This window comes from Agelaius phoeniceus, chromosome 8 (assembly GCF_051311805.1).
Source record: "Agelaius phoeniceus isolate bAgePho1 chromosome 8, bAgePho1.hap1, whole genome shotgun sequence".
In the NCBI taxonomy this organism is placed as follows: domain Eukaryota; kingdom Metazoa; phylum Chordata; class Aves; order Passeriformes; family Icteridae; genus Agelaius; species Agelaius phoeniceus.
This window is the reverse complement of record NC_135272.1, coordinates 9,294,405-9,314,610: the sequence shown is the minus strand read 5'-3', so window position 1 is coordinate 9,314,610 and position 20,206 is coordinate 9,294,405. Positions and strand designations below refer to the sequence as shown.

Sequence of the window (20,206 nt, the reverse complement as noted above, 5' to 3'; positions counted from 1 at the left end):
AGAGCAAGGCTGTTTCCTCGCCTTCCCCACAGGCAGTAACGCGGTTGTTTCAGAGATAAATTGGCCAGTGCCCTGCAGTAAACAGCTGAGATAATCCCTGGATAACACTGCTCTTTCAAGAAAGGACAAACAGTCCTGTTATTAACAGGGAAAACTTGAGCTCCTGGGTCCTCTTTGTGGCTCACTTGTCTGCAGTCTGGAGTCATTGACCTCTTTTCGCGTGCCTGAAGTGTCAGTGGTGCTAAAGCAGTAAAGTGGAGCTTGCAGGCCACAGAGATCCTTCTTCTTCTGCTTAGAGATAAAGTGTTCCTCACCTGGCCCACGTCCCACACCCTGCCTGTAATGCTGCAGCAGTGGCAGAGCAGTGGGGAGGCCCCAGGTGCTCTGGGTCAGCTTGCAGAGGTGGTGGCTTTGGGTGTCCTTGTAGGTCCTCTCCTGAGAACACAGCTGGAATTGTGTGGGATTTTTATCTCCTGACAGTGGAGATCCTCCCAGCTGAACCATGCAGATGTAACAGCTCAGCTGCATGGTCACATTTTGGGACAAAGACACATCCTGAGGACATCATGTGATCTCCCCTGCTTCAAGTTGTCCTGTAGGCCCTAGCAGCAAGAAGCAAACCTGCACATGCTGGGTCTGAAATACCTGTCTGAGAAAGATTGGGACAATTGTGTCCAGGACCATGAGCCATCAGATGTGCTGAATTCTCCAGGGAGGATCATGGAAACTGATGAAGAGGTGAAGATGGCCAATGCTTCTCCTTTTACACTGTGGACTTCTTTATGTTCCCAGATCCTTGGCTGAGATTTTGATGAGGAAGTAGCCTGAACAAAGATAGGACTTCCTGGGAATTTGTAGGACTTCCTGGTTTAAATACATTATAGATCATGTGGAAAGAAAGTAATCAGAGGACAGGTCATGAGAAAGAAATGACCAGCAGTGCAGTCCCTGGAGGGCTGTGATGTTGGAAGAGGAGGTGGAACTGGAAGCAGTGGGACCTGGGACAGGAGCTAAATTCATTTCTGCTGTGGCCACGCAGGCCCATCTGTTCTCTCATTGATGCCCATGTTACTGGAGATCAGTGAATGGCTACAGTCAGTCAAAGAGATTGGCCACACATTGACAAGGGCAAGGATTGCATCTGTCTGGCCATCTGGCAGGTTGAGAGCAGGGTCCCCCATCCTCAGTCACCCAGGCCTGAATGTCAAACACCTTTTCATCCGGAATCGCGCGGCGCGGCTTTATCGGCCAGATGTTCAAATAAGCTGAGAAGTCTGGCTCGTTTGGGCTAACAACTCCCCATCCTCACTTTGATTTCCTGGACAATCTCAGCACAAAAACCACATGGCAAATGAAAGCTGTTTTATGTGGGCAGAGCCTTTTGCCAGCTAGAGTCCTCAAGGGCCATGCACAGGTGATGGCATCCAGTGAAATCTTGAATGCAGAGCAGCCAAAATTGTCCTGAGCTGGTTTTTTTACCGGCTCATCCTTTTGTTTTGTAAAAATCTTCTTGTGAAGCTGCTGCTTGGAAATGTACTTCATCAGGCACGGGTGTCTTCTCTGCCTTCCTCCATTTGTGTCCAGAACACACCACTGGAGAGGACTCCGCTTCAGCAGAGACTGTTCTGGTCATGCCTTCACTGTCCTCAATGTTTGGCAAGTGAAAAAGAACAAATGTCCTGCTGGATCATCCCTGGCTTTTGGAACCGCACTGTGGCTTTGTCCAGCTAAGGAGCTACACAGTCCATCACCACATTCTTCCCTCATTTTGGCCACAGTAAAGACACCACAAAAAGTCACAGGAGGCATAAATCTTGTGCTCTCAATGCACGTGTGTCATTACTGTTGACTTCATCTAGGAATCTTGTAGACATGACCAAAGTCACTTCAGAGGTTCAGCTGGATCTCTCTTGGTGGTGGTAGGTGGAATGAGGCAGCCGATGAGGATGGATTGATTTCAGCTCCACTGAACACCATTACCCTGTTTGTTTATTTGTGGTACCATTTGAATTGTCAGATACTTTAGAGAAAATTACTTACCAGAAGTCCTGGAGAATTGGTGGTGGAAGTTGAGACTGTCAGAACACAGAAGACATCAAAGAAGAAGCTCTCTGAAGAGCTGAAAAAGTGATTCAAAAGATACCAATGGTCAAGTTTGTGAAGACTTTTGAAATGGAGGCAAAATTGAGGTGGGCTTTGCTCATCAGAAGTGTTAGGGGTGGAAGAAATCTCTTAGAAGGTGTTGTTTTGATGTAGGCTTTCACCCAGGGCAAGATTTGACTGCCAGAGTTTGCTCAGACATTTCCAGCACTCTTTCTAAAGCTGGTGCTGATAGAGACTCAACACCAAGGAATAGTGAGGATAAGTCTTGGTGTTAAAAAGATGTCTGGATGCTGAAGATGAAACACTCTTTCACGCTGCTGTAACCATGGGTTTTCTGATAGATTTTTTTTATCTACCCACAATAATTCCAGGGACTTCCACACCAAGATCAGAGCGCTTTCCTCCTGGGCTCACATTTTCAAAACTGTGAAGAGCAATGGAAAATTGGGATTGAGAAGCTCAAAGATGAGCTTCTCTCATTTACAACCTCTCAATTCCTGAGGAACCCCAGACCAAATTACAACCACCCAAAAAGCCTGTGGTGCATTCAGGAAAGGATCCTTTCAGAGAAACAGGTTAGATTTACAGTGAAGCCTCCTCTAGTGGAAGGACTTGAGTTGTATTCCTGGATCTTATCTCTGTGGAGGATATCCCAGTCTAAATTTTCAAGGCTCTTCACTCTGCTGCCCCCTCTCCCAGCTGGGTGCATCAGCCCCTCTTAGCTGTGTCTCAGGCTTTGGGCTGCTGTGATTTGGGGCGTGGTGAGTGCTGAAGCAGCAGCAGCAGCAGCAGCGTGGCAGTGCAGAGGGCTCTGCAATTACAGCTCTGATCCAAATGCATCCATACATGGGGGCCATTGCTATGCGCATATTTATCTCTGCATCCACATCAGCAGCAAGACATATTTACTGTTTAGATATGCACATATATTGTAAAAACACCCCTTGCCAATAGCAGTGTATATCTTGTAAGTGACATTTCCAGCGCTCCTCATGATTTCCAAGACACCGTCGCTCTTCAGAACTAGAGTTTGTGGCTGTTTGTTTATTTTTATTTCCTCCCTCCCAGTCTCAATTTTATGGCCAGGTTTGTTAAGTTTCAATAAAATATCAGTTAAGTTTATGGCATTTTTATTTGTTATTGTTGTTGTAATTTTCTTTTGGTAGGGGAAGGTGGGATGAAATGTTGCTCAGCTGGGGGCAGAGTGATAGCAGTGCCATGCCAGGTGCTTAGGGATTCCAGAGTCCTCTCTCCAGCTCTGCCACTGATTATTTGTGTGATCTCAAAGATTTCTGCTCACCTCAAAAGAGGAGGGAAATATTCTCTGCCTCTTGAGAGTGGTAGCTGCAGAGTCTTTTGGTTCTCAGCAGCAGAAAACGGGGTTGGAAGCATCTTTGTGTGTGTGAAACGTGCCCATCTTCACGCTTAAAGTTGAGCACTGTCAGGGTGGGCTGGCCCCAGTCTGCCAGCTCATTTCTCTAGGTTTTTTGCCTTCAAAGTGGCAAGTAACCTGAGAGGTTGGGAAGTGACAGGAGCCCTTTGCCAGCTGAGCGGAGGAGGTGATGGTTACAGCTGCCTCCTGACTAGTCCCGGTTATTTTACGCAGCGCTGTGGGATTGCTCTCTGGAACAGGTTGGGCAGGTTGACAGTGAGCACAGACAATGAGCTATTCCTGGCTTCACAGAGCACCAGTGGGAGGGTCCTGATCCAAGACTCACTGTGCTCAAGATGAGTCTTTCTCTTGACTGTCTTGGGTGTTGTATTTAGCAGTGATGTTTCTGCTTTCCTTGGATTCTGAGAACTGACAAAAGAGCTGGTCACTAAGAGAGCAGCAGAGAATGCAGTGAACATAAAGTCTCCAGCATAGACCTCCCACCTGCTCCCTGACCTCTGTCAGAGGTGGCTTCCTTCAGAGGAGCCTTCCTGATCCACCTCCAGGGTGCAGCTGGGGCCTGTCCCTGTTTCCTCCCTGTCCAGCAAAGGGAGGGAGATTGCCAGGCATTTCTCAGAGCGTGCACATGAGCCATAGTTGGGCAATTCCACCAGGACTGTGGTTGCCAGTGTTCCAAGCTGGAAATGGCAGTGTAGATGATGAGAGTATATTTGGGACTGGAGGTGAGAGCATAGCTGACCTGGGCCCCTGAAGTCTCTCCTTTCCAAGGCTAACGTCATGTATAACTAAACCTTGCACGTTGAGCTGTCTCACACTTAACGCGCTGATCTGCACGATAAATTCTGAAATAATCCCATAAAACCTTTTTATTTATTTTTAACCCCCTTGCTGCCTTCCCTGCCTTACAGTTACATGATGGGTTTGTTTCTTCTGTTGAGTGGTTGAGGAGGTGCTCAGATATCTCTTGAAGCTGGAGGCATAAAACTTCTATTTCTGCAAAGGCGGGATTTATTTTCTCTTTTCATTTATGATTTTTTTTTTCTCCTGATCCCACCCAGTTGTCTTCACTGTTACAGTTTTTTGGCGTAACACCGACGACTGGTGCATGCAGTGGGGAATTTGCTTCCAGAGCTTGTTCTTCTGGGGCAGCTGGCCCAGGAGGGCTGTGACACCCTTGTCTTCTCTCACAATGAAAGACTTTTGCCAGCGTGATGGGCACTGGGAGTTTAACCCAGATGCCTTCATATTTTTGTGAGCCTTTTCTCCTGGTGCTCGGCAGTTCCCAGCATTGATGGGTTCCTGATGTCCTGAAGGCAAACCCCATGCAGAACTCCCTCACAGAGCCCCACGTGGCTCAGCCAAAGCTCCAGCTGTGGGGCTGGATGGGCTCTGGATGTCTCACCCTGCAGGGAGCAGTTCGGGCTAGAATCACCCACCCTGTCTGAGCTTCTCAGCATGGGCTTGGTTCACCTGCTGCAAAGGCTTCTGCTCTTGATAGCAGGGCTTGTCTGGGTAGTTCTGGTCTCTAGTACAGTCTGCTGGGTGGACACCTCCAACAACTGGGATCCTTCAGAGCTGTCTGAAGGATTCTGATGCTGTCCGAGTCCTCCAGGCTGTATTTTGTTTGTCTCAGTCAAAAGCATGAAGAATTCTTCCTCCAGCTGAGGAGCTGTTGAAGAATGTTCTTGGCATTGAGCTGTAACAACATGTGGCTTTGAATAACCTCAAGAGTGCATCCTTTTTTTTTATTTTGCTTGCTCTGTTCTTCATACTACTAACCTGACTGTATGTTTTTGTTTTTGTGGTTGCTTTGCATGTTGTTCCTTCCTCTTGGCTGAGAGTCATGGGGTGGATCTTTTTCCTTTCTGTGATTCAGGTGCCTCACTCTTTCCTTTCCAGGTTCTTCCAGTTCTTTTAACATGTCAAACTCTGGAGACTTGTTCATGAGCGTGCAGTCTCTCAATGGGGATTCTTACCAAGGGGCCCAGGTTGGAGCCAACGTGCAGTCACAGGTAGGGACCCATCCGATGTACTGCCAGTGAATGCATTAGTGTTGGAGGAGCCTTTGATTGTATTGGCACTTCTCCCTCCCGTCTGAAAAGAGCAAATCTCAACCAGCACAAATCAACCAACCAACACTTTAAAAAAAAAGGCAAACCAAACCAAAAAACCAACCAACCAACCAAAAAAAAAAAAAAAAAGGCAATAGGAACAACCACTAAAAAAAGAAAAAAGAAAAAACCAAACCAAAAAACAATCCAAAAGAAACCAAAACCAAACACCCAACCAAACCAACAACCATGGTCTTGAGGAGACTTGCCCACACTTTGTGAATGCATTTGGCTCTGGCTTGATAGTCATACTAGGAGGAGAGAAGGTGTAGAAGAACAGGCACAAACTCAAACAAAAGCAGCTCAGGTTTAGGTTCTGCTTGCTTTATTCTTCCAAGGGAATGGGCCAGATGTTTGGACTGGTGTCTCGTTTTCCAAGACTTCCACTTACTCCTTTGATGCCAAACTAGGTGTCTGCTGACAGGCAATAAATGTTCAAATATGTAGATAATTTTTTTAATTTATTTTTTTATAATTAAAAGCCACCCTTGACCATCTCCCTACCTCCCCAAAGAACAGGCACTCACACCACCCCTGTACATGCCAGGAGGAGAGAGCAAGGGAGCTTTGAGCAGCAATACTGAAACATCAACCCATGCTTGGGGCAAAAAGAAAGAATTTTAAATAGCCAGGATCTCACTCAGATCTCCCACCTCCCATCTGATGTCCAGATATGCCACGAGTCCCTCTCTGGCATCTAAGGCTCTGTTCTGTGCTGAGAGACGACAGCCACTCTGACACTTCTGCATTGGGCAAGGAGAACTCTCTAAAGCTGAGGCTGCTCCCCCCTGGGGCTGGATGAGGAGCACACATCATCCACAGGCGGTGAGACGTGCTCACCACATGTGCCACTGCTGGGGCTGGGCTGGGGTGTGAGGGAGAGGAATGGGGCACCCAGAGGAGAGCTGCTGGTGCCTTTGCCATGGTAGGTATATTTCCTTCCTGGGCCCTCCACAGTGGAGGCGCTCAGCCAACTCCAAAGATCTCCTTCTGCTGCCGTGAGCAGTGCTTGGGGTCAGGGGTGGAAGGGGGTAGGGTAGGAAGGTGGGTCCTTGAGCACGATGCTGGAGATGGCTGCAACAGTGTGCTCCAGGAGATGCCACCCCGCACTTGTCATGCTGTTCTCCCTCCCCACTCTCTTTGCCAAAGGACATGGGGCCAAGGAGAGTGTGACAGGGCTGCTGGGGCGGGCAGGGGATGGTGAGGGAGGCAGGAGAGGTCCTCTGGCTCATTTCTCTCCACAAGACCAGCTGCGGCTCTCTTTGATCCCTCTTCGAACGTACACCTTTGTTTTTATTACGATGGTGACCATGATCATTGTTATCCGTGTTTGTTTGCTTTTATCTCGCCAAAGATGAACGGAAGCAGCTTTGGCCACTAACCTTTCCTTCCCTCTAATTTGTGTCTTTGTTGTTGTTGGTCTGTTTAGGTGGATACCCTTCGCCATGTTATCAGCCAGACAGGAGGATACAGTGACGGACTCGCGGCAAGTCAGATGTATAGTCCGCAGGGCATCAGTGTAAGAAAAAAAACAGGCTTGGGTTCTGGTCTTTTGGGTTGTTTTTTGGTTTTTTTTATCATTTTTGTTCTCTCACTACCAATTATTTCAAAGCCATAGGGCTCAGAATGCCACTTAGTAGGACTTGTCTTTGCTTTTACGGTCACCTAGTTTATTGCTTCAGTATCGGTCACGCCAGCGGCGCAGCTTTGCCCACAAAAAAAGTGGCGGTGGCGGGGCAGGCAGCGTGCAGGCAGCTGGCGTCTCGCACTGTCACAGCCCATCAGCGTCCCCCCGCCACCTGCGGCCACGCATGGAGCTGCTAAACAGGTGACACCTCCTGTAGCCATGGTGGGCAATGTCACCGCAAACGAGGTGGCTCCATGCTGGTGGCACCACCCTGGATGGTTAAAAATAACCCATCCCTGGCCAGGGTCCGAGAGCGCGGCGGCGATGTGGGCACGGCGGCGATGGCGGTTGCGAATAAAAGGAGGAAAAAAGCCCACAAAGCCAACCAGCATCAACCCAAGGAAACCTCGCCCAAGCGGGCTGGGGGAGGATGCGAGGGGGAGGGCGGTCTCTGGAGCATCTTCTCCTTGTTCTTGGGTGCGCTGGCGGGTTCTGACTAGCATGAAAATTCGTAGCGACAAGCTGTGTCGCACAGGGGGAAATCGATCAGACACACACAAGGAGAACCCAGTGTAGATTCGGGACAGCAATCCAACTTCATTTCTCAGATCAATCGTCCACCCTCTCAGCAGCAGTGACAGCAAGCTGGGAGAGGAGGGCAGCCTGGAAAAGGAGGCTGTGAGTGCTGAGTGGGTGGTGGCAGCAGTGTCCGGGGTGGCACAGAGGAGGAGGCAGCTGGCCCTGGACATGGGGATGCCGATGGTTGAGATAGCCTTGAACTGGTCAGAGAGGCGATGATCCTCTGGGTGGGATGGTGGTGATCCTCTGGGTGGGATGGTGGTGATCCTCTGGGTGGGATGGTGGTGACCCCAGCATGGTGCCATCACCAGCCAGTCTCATCACTCTCCAGTCCACTGGGCCATTTGTCACCTGGTGTGTGACCATCTTGCAGGACGGCCACCACCAGCATGCAGAGAGGGGTGCCCTGGGATGGGGGGCTCTGCTCCCCTCTCCTGCAGGCACCAGGGCTTAGTGGGCGGCTTGACGTCAGGAGGCAGAGGCAGGGAGGATTTGTGAAGTAATGTAATTGAACATGTGCAGATAATTATGTCTCATTACATAAGCCCCTTGCAAAAACGGCACTTGGAAATGCCACATGAAAGAGCCTATCGTTCCGCATTAATTTCTCCGTGTGCTGAATTTATTCCCTTTCTGGCTTTTTAATACTTGGAGAGTAAATGAATCGCAGGCTGATCATGATAAGAGATGATACTTTTGTATAAATTAAAATACCCCCAAGGAAAGAGGCTGAGCTGATTACAGTTGCAGTTGGCTTGGAAAATAACAGTGGGCTGGGTTAAGCCAAAATTTGGGGGGGAGAGTTGCTGCTGGGGATTTTGAGGTAGGGAGGGGGTGACTGGGGAGAGGAGAAGGAAGAGAGAGCGAAAACTCAAAAGCTGAATAGGACAAGGAGAGCTGGGCTGGCGTTTCTGGCTGTGGTTCTTTTTGGGATAATCAGTGTTCCTATGAGTAGCAATGAGGACTGGTGACTGAGAGTGGCAGGGGCTTGGCGGTTCCCTCTGTGCATCCCAAACAGGGACCTGGCATGTTTGGCATCCCTTGTCTTCTCAGGCTGGTTTTCAGGGAGGGCAGGAGCCCAAACTGACCCATACTGGATGTTGTCAAGAGAGGGGCAGGTTGGCAAAGGGACACTGCACCCTGTGGGTGACTCCTCAGTTCCCCACAAAGCTGTGGTAGGCATGGGGAATGAGGCAGGGAGTCCAGAGCTGAGCAGACAGTTTAGGAAGCACCTTCTGGATTGTCTGTTTGTTTGCCCTGTATCCCAGGCAGGGATGGGATGTCTCTTTAAGTCTTCCCACCCATTGAGGTCCCAGTTTGTGCACCCTGAGGTGTGGCTGCCCTTTTGGAAGCATTGGTGCTGGGGAACTCCTCAATGCAGGCAGGGTGACTGTGTCCAACAGGCAGGCAGGGCTTCCCTGCCTTTCCCTGAACCCTTCCATGGCGAGGAGGAACACGGGGCAGAGCTGACTGTGACACACAAAGCTGCCGTCCCCACATCACCCGAGCGTCCCCGTGAGCTGCTGGCAGGAGATGAGCCGAAACCCAGTCAGGAGCCCTGTCACAATGATGTCTGCACGGGGCTGAGGTTAAGCCATCCCTGGAGCCCGTCAGCACCGGGCAGTCAGCGGCAGGTTGCCCAGCTCCACTGCTGGAAACCTTGGCAGGAGAGACAGCGCTCGGGGTTTGCCTTCCTCGATGGAGGATGAATTTTTAAATGCGCGTAAGTCGTGACAGCTGAGGAGAGGGATCTACCCACAGCCCAGTTCCCTGGGAGGCTGTGCTGCTGTGGCTGACAGGCTGCTCCGAGGGCGGGAAGGGCTGGAGCTGGTTCTGCATCGTTAGCAGGATAATGGGCAATGTCCCAGCCATCACCAGTGCTGTGACCCACGGCTGAGGCAGAGGGAGAACTGAGCCTTCTCCTGCACAGGTGGGGACAGCACCGCTCCCAGCAAGGGATGGGGACACTGACAGTGGAGGAGCTGTCCTGTGGATACCCAGCCTTGTGTCACGCTGAGAAGAAGGAGGGACCTCCTCTCCTTTCAGGAGGTTTGGAGTGTGAGCCACCCCTTTTGGCAAACTTTGAGGCTGTAGGGTTTTGCCCCGTGAGGTGAGAGTTGTTAAATGTTAAATCCTTTCGGGAGGTTTGGGGTGTAGCCACCCCTTTTGGCAAACTTTGAGGCTGTTTTGAGGGTTTTGCACTGTGAGGTGAGAGTTGTTAAATGTCTGGGCTGTCTGGACAGTGTTTCAGTGTTTGTTCATGTTTGTCCATGAGTATCCAGGAGGTCCCCCAAGAGCAGGGATTTCAAAGCATTTAGGAAAGCTCAGGTGCTGTTGGGTTCCTGTAGAAGTTGGATATTTATGGCCACAGTCCTCTGGAGTGTCCTACCCCAAAACATCACCATTCCTGCTGCTGGCCCATGGCTGTAAATCCACCAAGTGTTCTACTTCCCCCATATGCTACTGAATGAGTGAACTATAGTCATCTTAAAGCCTTTCAGAAATTTGGTTTTGGACTTAATTTAATTTACGGATGATTTAAACATGTAAAATGACGAGCTGTTTTTAAAGTTCATCAGAGAGTGAAGGTCTTGATTTAAAACTGCTTCTGTGCAGACCTGTGCCTGCTCACAGAGCAGTGTGTGTGTGACCTGGATGGTGGTGACCAGTGGCAGGGTGTGACAGGGAGTTTGGATCCACTTTTGTCAGCAAGGATTGGTAAAAGAAGAAGCTGAGAGCTCCTTATTTAACCTGAGATCTTCTGCTCTAAAAAGCTGAGCCTTGGGAAAAAAGTTGTTGTTCTGTTCCTCAGCCAGCTGCAGTTCACCATCGTGGTTGAGTTTTGGTTTGTGGTCCTGACCACACCAGGAATGGAATTAGAGAATTTGGTCTGGCAGGGCTTCAGTGACAGGCTCCATCCATAAGGGATGCCTTGGTGTGTTCTGATGGCCATGGATGCCTGGCCATGACCCTGGGGAAGGGATGTCCTGACTAGGCTGGATTCTCTGGTGTGTGAGAAGACCTTCAGTGCATATTGTAAGGAGGTCCTGATAAAGCTCTTAGGAGCTCAGAGGTCTGAAAAGGCATTGAGGCTGCTCTGTCAGACTGGCTGGTAACTGGGGTGTTTGGAGGCTGTTCTGACACCCTGTGCCATTGCTGGGGGGACTAGGATTTGGTCACAGGAGATGGGGTGCTGAGACAGCCTCCTTGCTAAGCAGGAGTCGATAAAAATTGGCAGAAAGTCATCTCCCAGCCCCACGTAGGAGGCCTGGGCAGGGAGCCAGCCAGACTTGCTGGAGGTGACAAAAATGCTGAGACCTGTGGAATTGGGCATCAAAACCAGTTACTTCAGCAGTCTTTCACTGGGGCTCCATATTTGGACAGTCACCAAGGCTTTGCCTGTGCTCTGGTACCAGAAGGTGACATCTGAAAAGATGTCCTGGAGACCACTGCTCTGTCTTTGGCATCTGCCCCTCCTGAAGAAGTCACAGCCATGTGCAGGGGCTCTGCAATGAGGAGCAGCCTCCTCAGAAGACTCCCTTGTCTTTGAGGGAGATCCCAACTGATTTACTACAGTCAAACCCCAGGGCATTCCTTGCTTGGAAGACATGGAGCCATCTGGGTGGGACTGGATGGATCCCACATGTGGCTTGGTCCATGCAGCGATGGAGTGAACTCCAGGATGAGTGGGGATGGTTCCTGCATGCCCTCTGCCTGGGGAGGGATCCAGCCTCCTCATGGAGGACTTTTCCATACCAAAGGATGGTATCAAGATGTCACAGCCAACCTTGGGTCAGAGCCAACCTTGGGTCCTCCTTTCTGTCACTTGACCCACAACTTAGGCCTTCCCAGGCCACACTGGCTTCTCCCCAACGTCCCCTTGACTTCCCAGTTGGATGCAACCAAGGTTGCATTCAGCCACACAAACTCCTGAAGCACAGGAAGTCTCATTCCCAATCTGCAGTGCCTTCCAAGGATTTTGGGTGCTGAACGTGAAGCCACCGCTCGATTGCTTCTGTGGCTGGCAGGCAAAAAAGAAAAAGGCTAAAAATAGTTGAGCACAATAGGGCCAGAGCCCTGCTCCTCCACAGGCCCCCACTGCTCTCCTCTCCCCCCTCCTGCTCCTGTAACGACCCTGCAAACACTAAATGGCATCTGAGTGCATTAAGCAGCAAACTCTCCGGTGACATAGCAATTACGGCTCTGAAATAGATTTGGTGCGTCACGCAAGATAAGGGTTTTGAAAGTTTCTGTTGTGATTATAGCTTGTAACTCCAACAAATAACAGGCTTGGTAATAAGAGGCTGCCAGCACAGCTATTGTGGTTCTCTCTCACTGATGGCACGTAAATTGCTATTAATGTCCTAAGTGTACTTGAATATGCCAGTCTCGGGGCGGCGGAGTTGGCTCTGTGTCTCTCTTTACGCAGCCTGTCATTGTCAGGCTGATAATCTACAGTAATTGCTGCCTCTTGCAGCAGTCCAAGATGTGTAAGGGTGGGTATTGCCTCCTGGGGAGAGCAGGGATGGTGGGTCAGGGCCTGGCTCTGGGTGGGAGCTGGTGGGGGCAGTGGGCATGGGGTACACGGGGCTGGTGATGCTCGGGCATCGTCTGGTGTCACCTTGCACCCGAGGTAGTGCAGAGTGAGTTTGCTAACCTGTGAGCAAGCTGAGGTCATGATTCCTTGCTGTTGATTTCCTGAGCCCCTTTGCTGCCATGCAGGTATGGAAAAGCACAAGGACACAGCAAGGGGTGTGCACACACCTCTTGTCTTGTTTGCTTTGTGCATGCCCTGCTGGGAGGTGGTGTGACTCCTCAAACTTGAGTTCTCCTGCCTGCCAGCTCTTTGCTCCCATCACAGCATCCTCTCAGGCAGGCAAGGGCTGGGCAGCAGCACCTCAGTGATGCCTTAAGGAGCTGGAACAGAGGCTAGACAGAGTTAAGAGGAATAAAGTGGATATTTATTGAAGTGTCTTCAAAAGCCATACCCTGGCAGTACCTGGATGGCTCCAAGATGGAAGCAAAAGAAGACTTGGTGACAAGATCTCACATTTTTAGAAGTTTTAGTCCATTTGCATCTAGGAGTTAACTGTCTAATTAATATCTTCAAATTATGAACTTTCCTCCTCCTTGCTTGCTTGCCCACTCTCCTTTTCTCACATTGTTTATTTTGAAGATTGTCCTTGAGTCTCCAGCTAGAATAGGATTTTTTGTCTTCACCACCCTGTGAAAAGATCCCAGTAACACTGAATATAAAGCTAAAAGCTGCACACCAGAACAGAACAGAAACACTTAAAACCTAAGGCAGCATCAGGGTGGGGAGATTTCCTCCCCTGAGCCCTGTGGGGTGTGCAGGGCCCCAGCTGGCAGGGCCAGCACTGGAGGATGCAGCAGGCAGTGGGACAGGCCAGGCAGCCACAGTGGGCAAAGCAGCCCGGGCGTGTCTAAAGCAGGACAGCCACTGCTGCCAACTGGAGCTGGGGCAGTGCTTGGGAAGGATTAATTTGCCAAGCACTGTATCAATGTCAGAGCAAGCAGAGGAGGTTGGGTGCGACATCTGCTCCTCTCCAGAGGGGATGGCAGCAGCAGAGGAGCAGCTTCTGTGCGCTGCCGGCTCCTGCCCGTGGCAGCCGGGGCCCTCCGGAGCTCAGCTCTGGAGCGCCTGGAGAATTTGGCTCTGCATCTGTTTTTAGGAGAAGAAATGAGTTGTGTGCCATGGTTTGCTGCATGAACCCTCAGATGGGATATAGTGTTGGCACCTCTGTCGAGCTGTGGCTGTGTTTCCCTGGATGAGGCGGGGATGTGGAGCTTTTTTGGGGGGCACAGCTCAGCTCAGCAGTTCCATGGGACCCGCTGATTGTTCTGCATATTCACAGCACTTGGGTTCAGATAACATTCAGGCTGCTCATTCTGCTTGCTATTTTCTTTCTTCCATATGAGGAAGAGTTATAATTGGGGGTTAAAAAACCCCAGACAACCAGAGCTCAGGGTTCTGGAGAAATACACTGCTTTTTTTTGTAAGGGATGGACTTTCCATGAGCACTAGCACTTTATCAAAATCTGTTTTCAACAGAAATGTTTCTGCTCTGTGATGGAGCCCTGTGGTCTGGGGTGGGATGGGGGAATCAGAGGGGACATCGTTTCCTCCTACACCAATCCCAGCTGAGGGAGAAGGGGGCGGATCTGAGGAGGATGGGTGCCTTGGGTAGGGCTGCTTGTGCCATGCCTTGGGGTGACTGATGTCCGTATGTGTGTGTCCCTCCCTTCAGGCTAATGGAGGTTGGCAAGACGCTACTACCCCATCGTCGGTGACCTCCCCCACAGAAGGCCCTGGCAGCGTTCACTCTGATACCTCCAACTGATCTCCCAGCAAATTGCATCCCTGGCTGAGCCGGCCCCGGCGGGGGCGGGAGAGGAGGGGGCCTCTCCTAACACCGCAGCAGTCAGACTGGAGGTGAACCCAATCAGCACACACAAGAAGACTCCTTCTCTTCTCTTCGTCGGGATGCTTTTTTCAGCCAATCTGGACACTTCTTTATACTCTCTTCCCTTTCTTTTCTGGGTAGAAGCCGCTCTCCCCCTCCCCGCCACCGCCACAACACCGCTCCCTTCCCCTCCCCGCTTCCCACCCAAGGTAGAAGGATTTTAAGGAGGAAAAGCAAAAATCCACCACCACCACCACCACACAAACCAAGGCCAGAGCAGTGTACAGCCTCATGCTGGTGTCTTTCTGAGGAGCTACAAATGTACCTCAGTCACGTCTGCTCCCTCGCTAGCAGGCAGCCCCTGCCCCCTTCCTTTCACGCTACCTCTCCGTAGGGAATTGCCACCATAGGGAATCTGCTCCCTCCTCATCTTTGCAGCTTCCCTCACTCAGCCCTGCCCTGTGAGCTGTCCCTCAGCTGCTGCAGGCACAGGGCAGGTGGCACAGCCCCGTGCACGTAGAAGGAGCCAGCGTGCTCCCCCTCGCTTCCTAAAGGTACCATTCCCATTGCCAGCCCTGGGGAAATTCCCAGTGCCAGCCCTTCTCAGCCAAGCATCCCTCCCACTGGCTGCTGTGATCTGGATGAGCTGTGGAGCCCTGCTGTCCTGCCTGCCTGTTGCTGGAGGGAAGAAGAGGAGGGAAGGAAGGGAGGCAGAGGCAGGTGAGGAGCAGCCATCGCTGGTAACACCTCCACAGAGCTGTGTGGGATCAGGCATGGATGGCTGGTGGGACACCAGCAGTTCTCTCACAGCACCTGGAGAGGCTGGTGGTGGAGGGCAGTGCCACGGGGTGTTGGCTCCTGTTTCCAGGAGGAGCTGTGTCCCCAGTTCAGGCAGCACCCACAGAGGTTTGTGCCACCCCTGCATTCCCAAAGCCAGCAGTGAGGGATGGGCAGCAGAATGCCAGGGGCTGGAAGTGCTGGGGTGAGTGTCTTGGGTGCTTTTGGTAGCTCTTCACACCACAGGTTTGCTGTGTAGGATGGGAGGCTGCCCCTCTGGGGGATGTCTGGGTGCTGGAGCTGCTGGTTTGACCCCAGGAGTTACCTGGGCAGTGGCCATGGAAGGACTCACGGGACTTTGTGCCCAGCTTTTCTGCCCCACTGTTGGGACAAGCAGTGGTGGCTGGCAAGCAAGGCTTCATCCTGCCCCTTCAGGCTGGTGCTGGGAGGATGTGGCTTCCGTGGAAGAGCAGGAAGAGGCAGCACCAGCTCCCCTGGGCAGCGGGCTGAGCTTCGTGCCAGGGTGGGACTTGTGGCCATTGGTTCTTTCCGTGGGCACGAGGAGGCTGATGAGCCAGCCTGCACCAAGACCCTGGGTGTGGTGGGACTGGTGAGGGTGCAGGATGTCTGGCACCTCATGGTGGATGCCAGGATCCCCTGGGATCAGTACCTCATGCTGTTGAATGTCCATGCCCACCCTTTGTGCTGGTCTCGAGGTGGGAACTGCCAGCGCGGAGCAGCGTTAAACAGAAACCGTTTAAAATTAGAGCTCTGCCAAAAATACTTCCACCCTTCTGCTGGAAAAAATAATGGTCCTTGGTGGTGTGGCTGCAGCTCCAGCACGCTGTCACCTTGCAGCACGGGTGTCATGTGTCCAGCAGTGACACTTCCTGCTCCTTTTGCATCCATGGCAGAGTGGGCAGAGCAGGATGTGACATGAGGAGCCTGGGGCTGCCTCCCAGCTGTGTGATAGGAGCATGGAGAAGGTTGTTTTCCTGCAAGGACACTCGGGAGGTGCTGCCCACCTTCCCCAGCTCTGCACCTTCCCACTTCCCTCCTCGTCTTCCCATCTGCCTTTTGTCCACTTCCAGCTTATTTTACACGAACCTGTCCTGGCACAGCGTTCCAGGGACACAGGACTGGCTCAGGCCTCTCCTGCTGAGCCACAGCAGTGCCCTGCCTGCAGGAATGCCACCATCCCTTTGGAATCCAGCTGGGAATGAGCCAAACCACGGCCTGCTGGAGCCAGCCCACGCTGGGGCTGCCCCCCTGCCCTGTGCTCCCCTGCCCAGGCTGCCCCTCGCTCCTCCACGGTACTTTGCAAATCCCCTCCTGGGTTCCCCACTTGGTCCCTCCAGGTTGTGTTGGCTTGCCTTTTCCTTTGCTTTTTTTATTTTTTTTTAATTTTTGGGTTTTGTTTCTCCTCCCCATTCTCCTCCTCTCCTGCTCCAGCCCTGAGTGTTGTGGGGTTTTTTTTCTTCTTCTTCTTTTTTTTTATTATTATTATTTCTCTTTTCTGCCCAGAAAAACCTGACTTCGATACCAAAAAAAAAAACAAAACAAAACAAAAAAAAAAACCACAAAAAAAACACAAACAAAAAAAAACCTGCAGAAACTCAAAAAAAATAAAAATGAAAAAAAAATCACAAAAAAAAAAAACTCGACGATTCTTTCAGCTTTATTAACATTTTCCATTGTTTCTTGCGATTTGTGTCTCGTTCTTTGTAGTATTGATGATAACGAACATTTGATAATGAATGTTCTTGTATATTCAGATAAAGGAGAAAAAAAAAAAACCAAAAACGCAGTCGGAATTTAATAGTGTTTATAATAAAAGAATAAAAAATGACCCTCTTAGCACGCAAAATTGAACAGGGGGAAAGTCCCATCCCTGTTCTTTCTGTGGCAACAAGCGCTTCATTCCTGTATAGTTTATAACATCAAACTACCTACATTCATCCTCCTTTTTTTTGTTTGTTTGTTTTTTCCCATGGTTTGGTTTTTTTTCCATTTTCTCGCATTTGTGAATTAGTTCAAGAATGCTAGAAAAGTGTAGAGTTGTGCACACTCATTTCTTCTTACACAATGTTTAAAAAGTGACGGTAATTCATTTTGTAAAACTTTAAAAAGAAAAAAAATGGTTGGAATAGTGAGCATTAATAGGTACAGTCTAACACTTTATGTTTTTAACGTTGAGACCCAGAAATGAACCTTTTTGTTGGGTTTTTTTTTTTATATTTTTGCCTTGTTTGGGATGGGGGGGAGGGGGCTTTGATGATGATGATGATGATGATGATGATGATGATGCTGAGTTTATTTTGACCTGTCCGAGACGATGGCCTTGCCACCTCCCCTGCGCTTTTGAGCTGTGACCAGAGTGATGTGAAAAGTGCTGGTGGTGTTTTTGGGGGAAGGAGTTTCTCCCTGCTCCTTTCAGATCCCAGCTCCAGAGGATCCTGGTGTGGCTGCTCTGGGGCTGAGCTGTGGGATTTCACCTCTGGAAAGAGATGGAATTCCCAGGGCTTTTGGGGAGAAGGTGGTGGGGAGTCAAGCCCTGAGCCCTGCTGTGGGTTCCACAGGTTCCACCCTCCATTCTGGGGGTGTTGCTGAGCTGCCTGGGAGTGATGATGAAAGGGCAGGAATCCTTCCCAAAACGTGGGGATGGTTGGTTCTCCTCCCTGAATCCCAGTGTCCCAAGAGCGAGGATTTGGGGTAAGGAATGTTCCAACCTCGCCTTGCTGGAGATGAGGCCTCAGAGCCTGGCCCCGAGCCCTGAGCGGGGACAAGGGCTGGGACGTGGCCAGAATGTCCCAAATCCAGGCCCAAATCCCAGTGGATGCAGTGGGGTTCAAGGAGAAGCCCTGAGGGAGGTGCTGGTTGGCATCACTTCAGTTTTCTCCTGAAACATTTTCCTGCTCCTCCCAAAAAACCCCTGAGCTTTTCACATCACTGACCAGTTTAGGGTTTGGGGTGTTCCTTTTAATCCCAAGGTTTCCTGGAGTCCTTTTGTTTTCGTACACCTTTATTATTATTATTATTTTATTATTATTAAGAGGATGTAAATCAGACATTGCCTGGGGGGTTGGTTTTGTCAGTTTGCTTTTTTTGTTCTTGCAAAGCCCTTTCTGTCCCTTGTAAAGGTGATCCACTTTGGAGTTGCTTTTTCTTTTCTATTTTTTTTTTCTCCCCATCTTTTTGTTTTTTCTCTCTTCCTAATGGATTCCAAATATTAAAAAGAAAAAAAAAAAAAGAAAAGAAAAAAAAAAGAAAAACCCTTACAGAAAAAAGGAAAAAAAAAAGACTCTCTGTTCCAACCTGGTTTTGAAACTTTTCTGCTTCTGTAAAGAAAAAAAAAAGGCCTCTGTCTTTCTGATCCCAATTGAAACTTTTATGTTCTATGACGATACTAACAAGGTGTAGGTTTTACAGTTTCCTGATTTGTACTGGTAATGCATATTCCAAATAAATAGTTTCTTTTGTTGCAAAAAAAAAAAAAAAAAATTCAAAAAAAACCAAAACCCTGAAACCAAAGCTGGTGTATTTATTGGGGAGGAAAAAGAAGAAAACGAGATACCCTGGGGGTTTCCTCAGGAGGTGCAGGAAGGGTTTGGGGTGCAGAGGTGGGGGTGAACAAAGGCAATAAATATCCTGGTGCTGGGATGGTGTGGGCCAGAGGGGTGTGATTTGGGATCCTGCCTGAGCTGAGGCACTGCATCCCTGGTGCCTGCCCCCGTGCCTCAGTTTCCCTGGGCATACGGAGGTGACATCTCCTGGATATGAGGGTTTGCCCATGCAAAAAAAAAAAAAAACAAACCACAACCCAAATACAACCCAAATAAACAAAACAAAACAAAAAAACCCAAAACAAAACCAAAAAACCCCCCAAAACAAAACAAGCCGCCCCCTTAAAAAACAATAACAAACCCCCACCAAACAACAAAAAACCACATCCAAACAAAACCAAAACCAACCAAAAAAACCCACCAAAACAAATAAAACCCACAACAAAAAAATCCCTTTATTGCTTTTTTTGGACTTGTGCACTGCTTTCCAAAAATAGCTAGAAATGGGATTTTCTTTATCACACCAAGGTCTGGGGCAGGGATGGGGAGCAGGGGAAGGCTTGATAGCCTCTCCTGTTTTCCTGAGGTGAGAGGGTTATTTTTAAAAAGGGGAAAAAAAATTGGAAAACGTTTCTGGGAAGAAAAAGAAATCATTTAAAATTTAAAAATCATTTATAATTTCGAGAAGAGCTTGTGCATAGGATGAAAACCAGACTGTGGATGGCCTGGGGGGTGGCTGTGGCTCTGTGCCCCTGGCACCCCGTGGGCAGCATCCCCTCGGGATGAATCCCCAGGAGAGCAGCCGGGGATGCTGGAGCTGCCTCCCCACGCTGCTCCCCCATGGATTTCTTGTCAATGATTATTCAATCTCCAGCCTGACCTTTCTCTTCTAAATAACACGGCAATATCAGCTCGGGCCAGCCTCCAGCTCGGGCTGCAAATTAACTGTATCGCTGAGCGGCAGAGCCCCCCGAGCCGCCCGCCCCAGGAATTATCTCCCTCCTAATTCCAGTTTAAATATCAGCCTGCTCCCAGCTGTTCCCTTCTCATCAAGGCTCAGACCAGCTCCAAGCAGGGAAATGTTAAGTCTCCCCGGGCCCCGGTTGTGGGATGGCCCCGGTGGTGCTGGGGGAGGATTTTGGGGACTGGGAGAGGTTCTGCCTCACGTCCTTGGGTGGGTTTTGGTGTAGGTTTTACAGTTTCCTGATTTGTACTGGTAATGCACATTCCAAATAAATAGTTTCTTTTGTTGCAAAAAAAAAAAAATCAAAAAAAACCCAAAACCCTGAAACCAAAGCTTGTGTGTTTTTTTAGGGAGGAAAAAGAAGAAAACGAGATACCCTGGGGGTTTCCCCAGGGAGGCGCAGGAAGGGTTTGGGGTGCAGAGGTGGGGGTGAACAAAGGCAATAAATATCCTGGTGCTGGGATGGTGTGAGCCAGAGGGATGTGATTTGGGATCCTGCCTGAGGCACTGCATCCCTGGTGCCTGCCCCCGTGCCTCAGTTTCCCTGGGCATACGGAGGCGAGATCTCCTGGACAAGAGGGTTTGCCCATGCCAAAGAAAATAAACAAAACTAAAACAAAACAAATACAAATACAAACCAAAAAAAAAACCCCAAAAAAACCTG

General features: G+C 49.9%; 1 protein-coding gene across 2 annotated transcripts in view; it reads left to right on the top strand.

Moving 5' to 3' along the window:
* The window catches only part of PBX1 (PBX homeobox 1), a 133,709-nt gene extending 115,422 nt beyond the window's left edge, over nt 1–18,287 (top strand). The window contains exons 7-9 of one of the 2 annotated variants that reach the window (XM_054638359.2): nt 5,396–5,508; nt 7,037–7,126; nt 14,083–18,287. In XM_054638359.2, coding sequence (XP_054494334.1) covers nt 5,396–5,508; nt 7,037–7,126; nt 14,083–14,175 — 296 coding nt within the window. In that variant the 3' untranslated portion in view covers nt 14,176–18,287. The remainder of the gene's footprint in view (nt 1–5,395; nt 5,509–7,036; nt 7,127–14,082) is intronic. The other variant, XM_054638360.2, reaches the window with a different exon arrangement.
* The last annotated feature ends 1,919 nt before the right edge of the window (nt 18,288–20,206 follow it).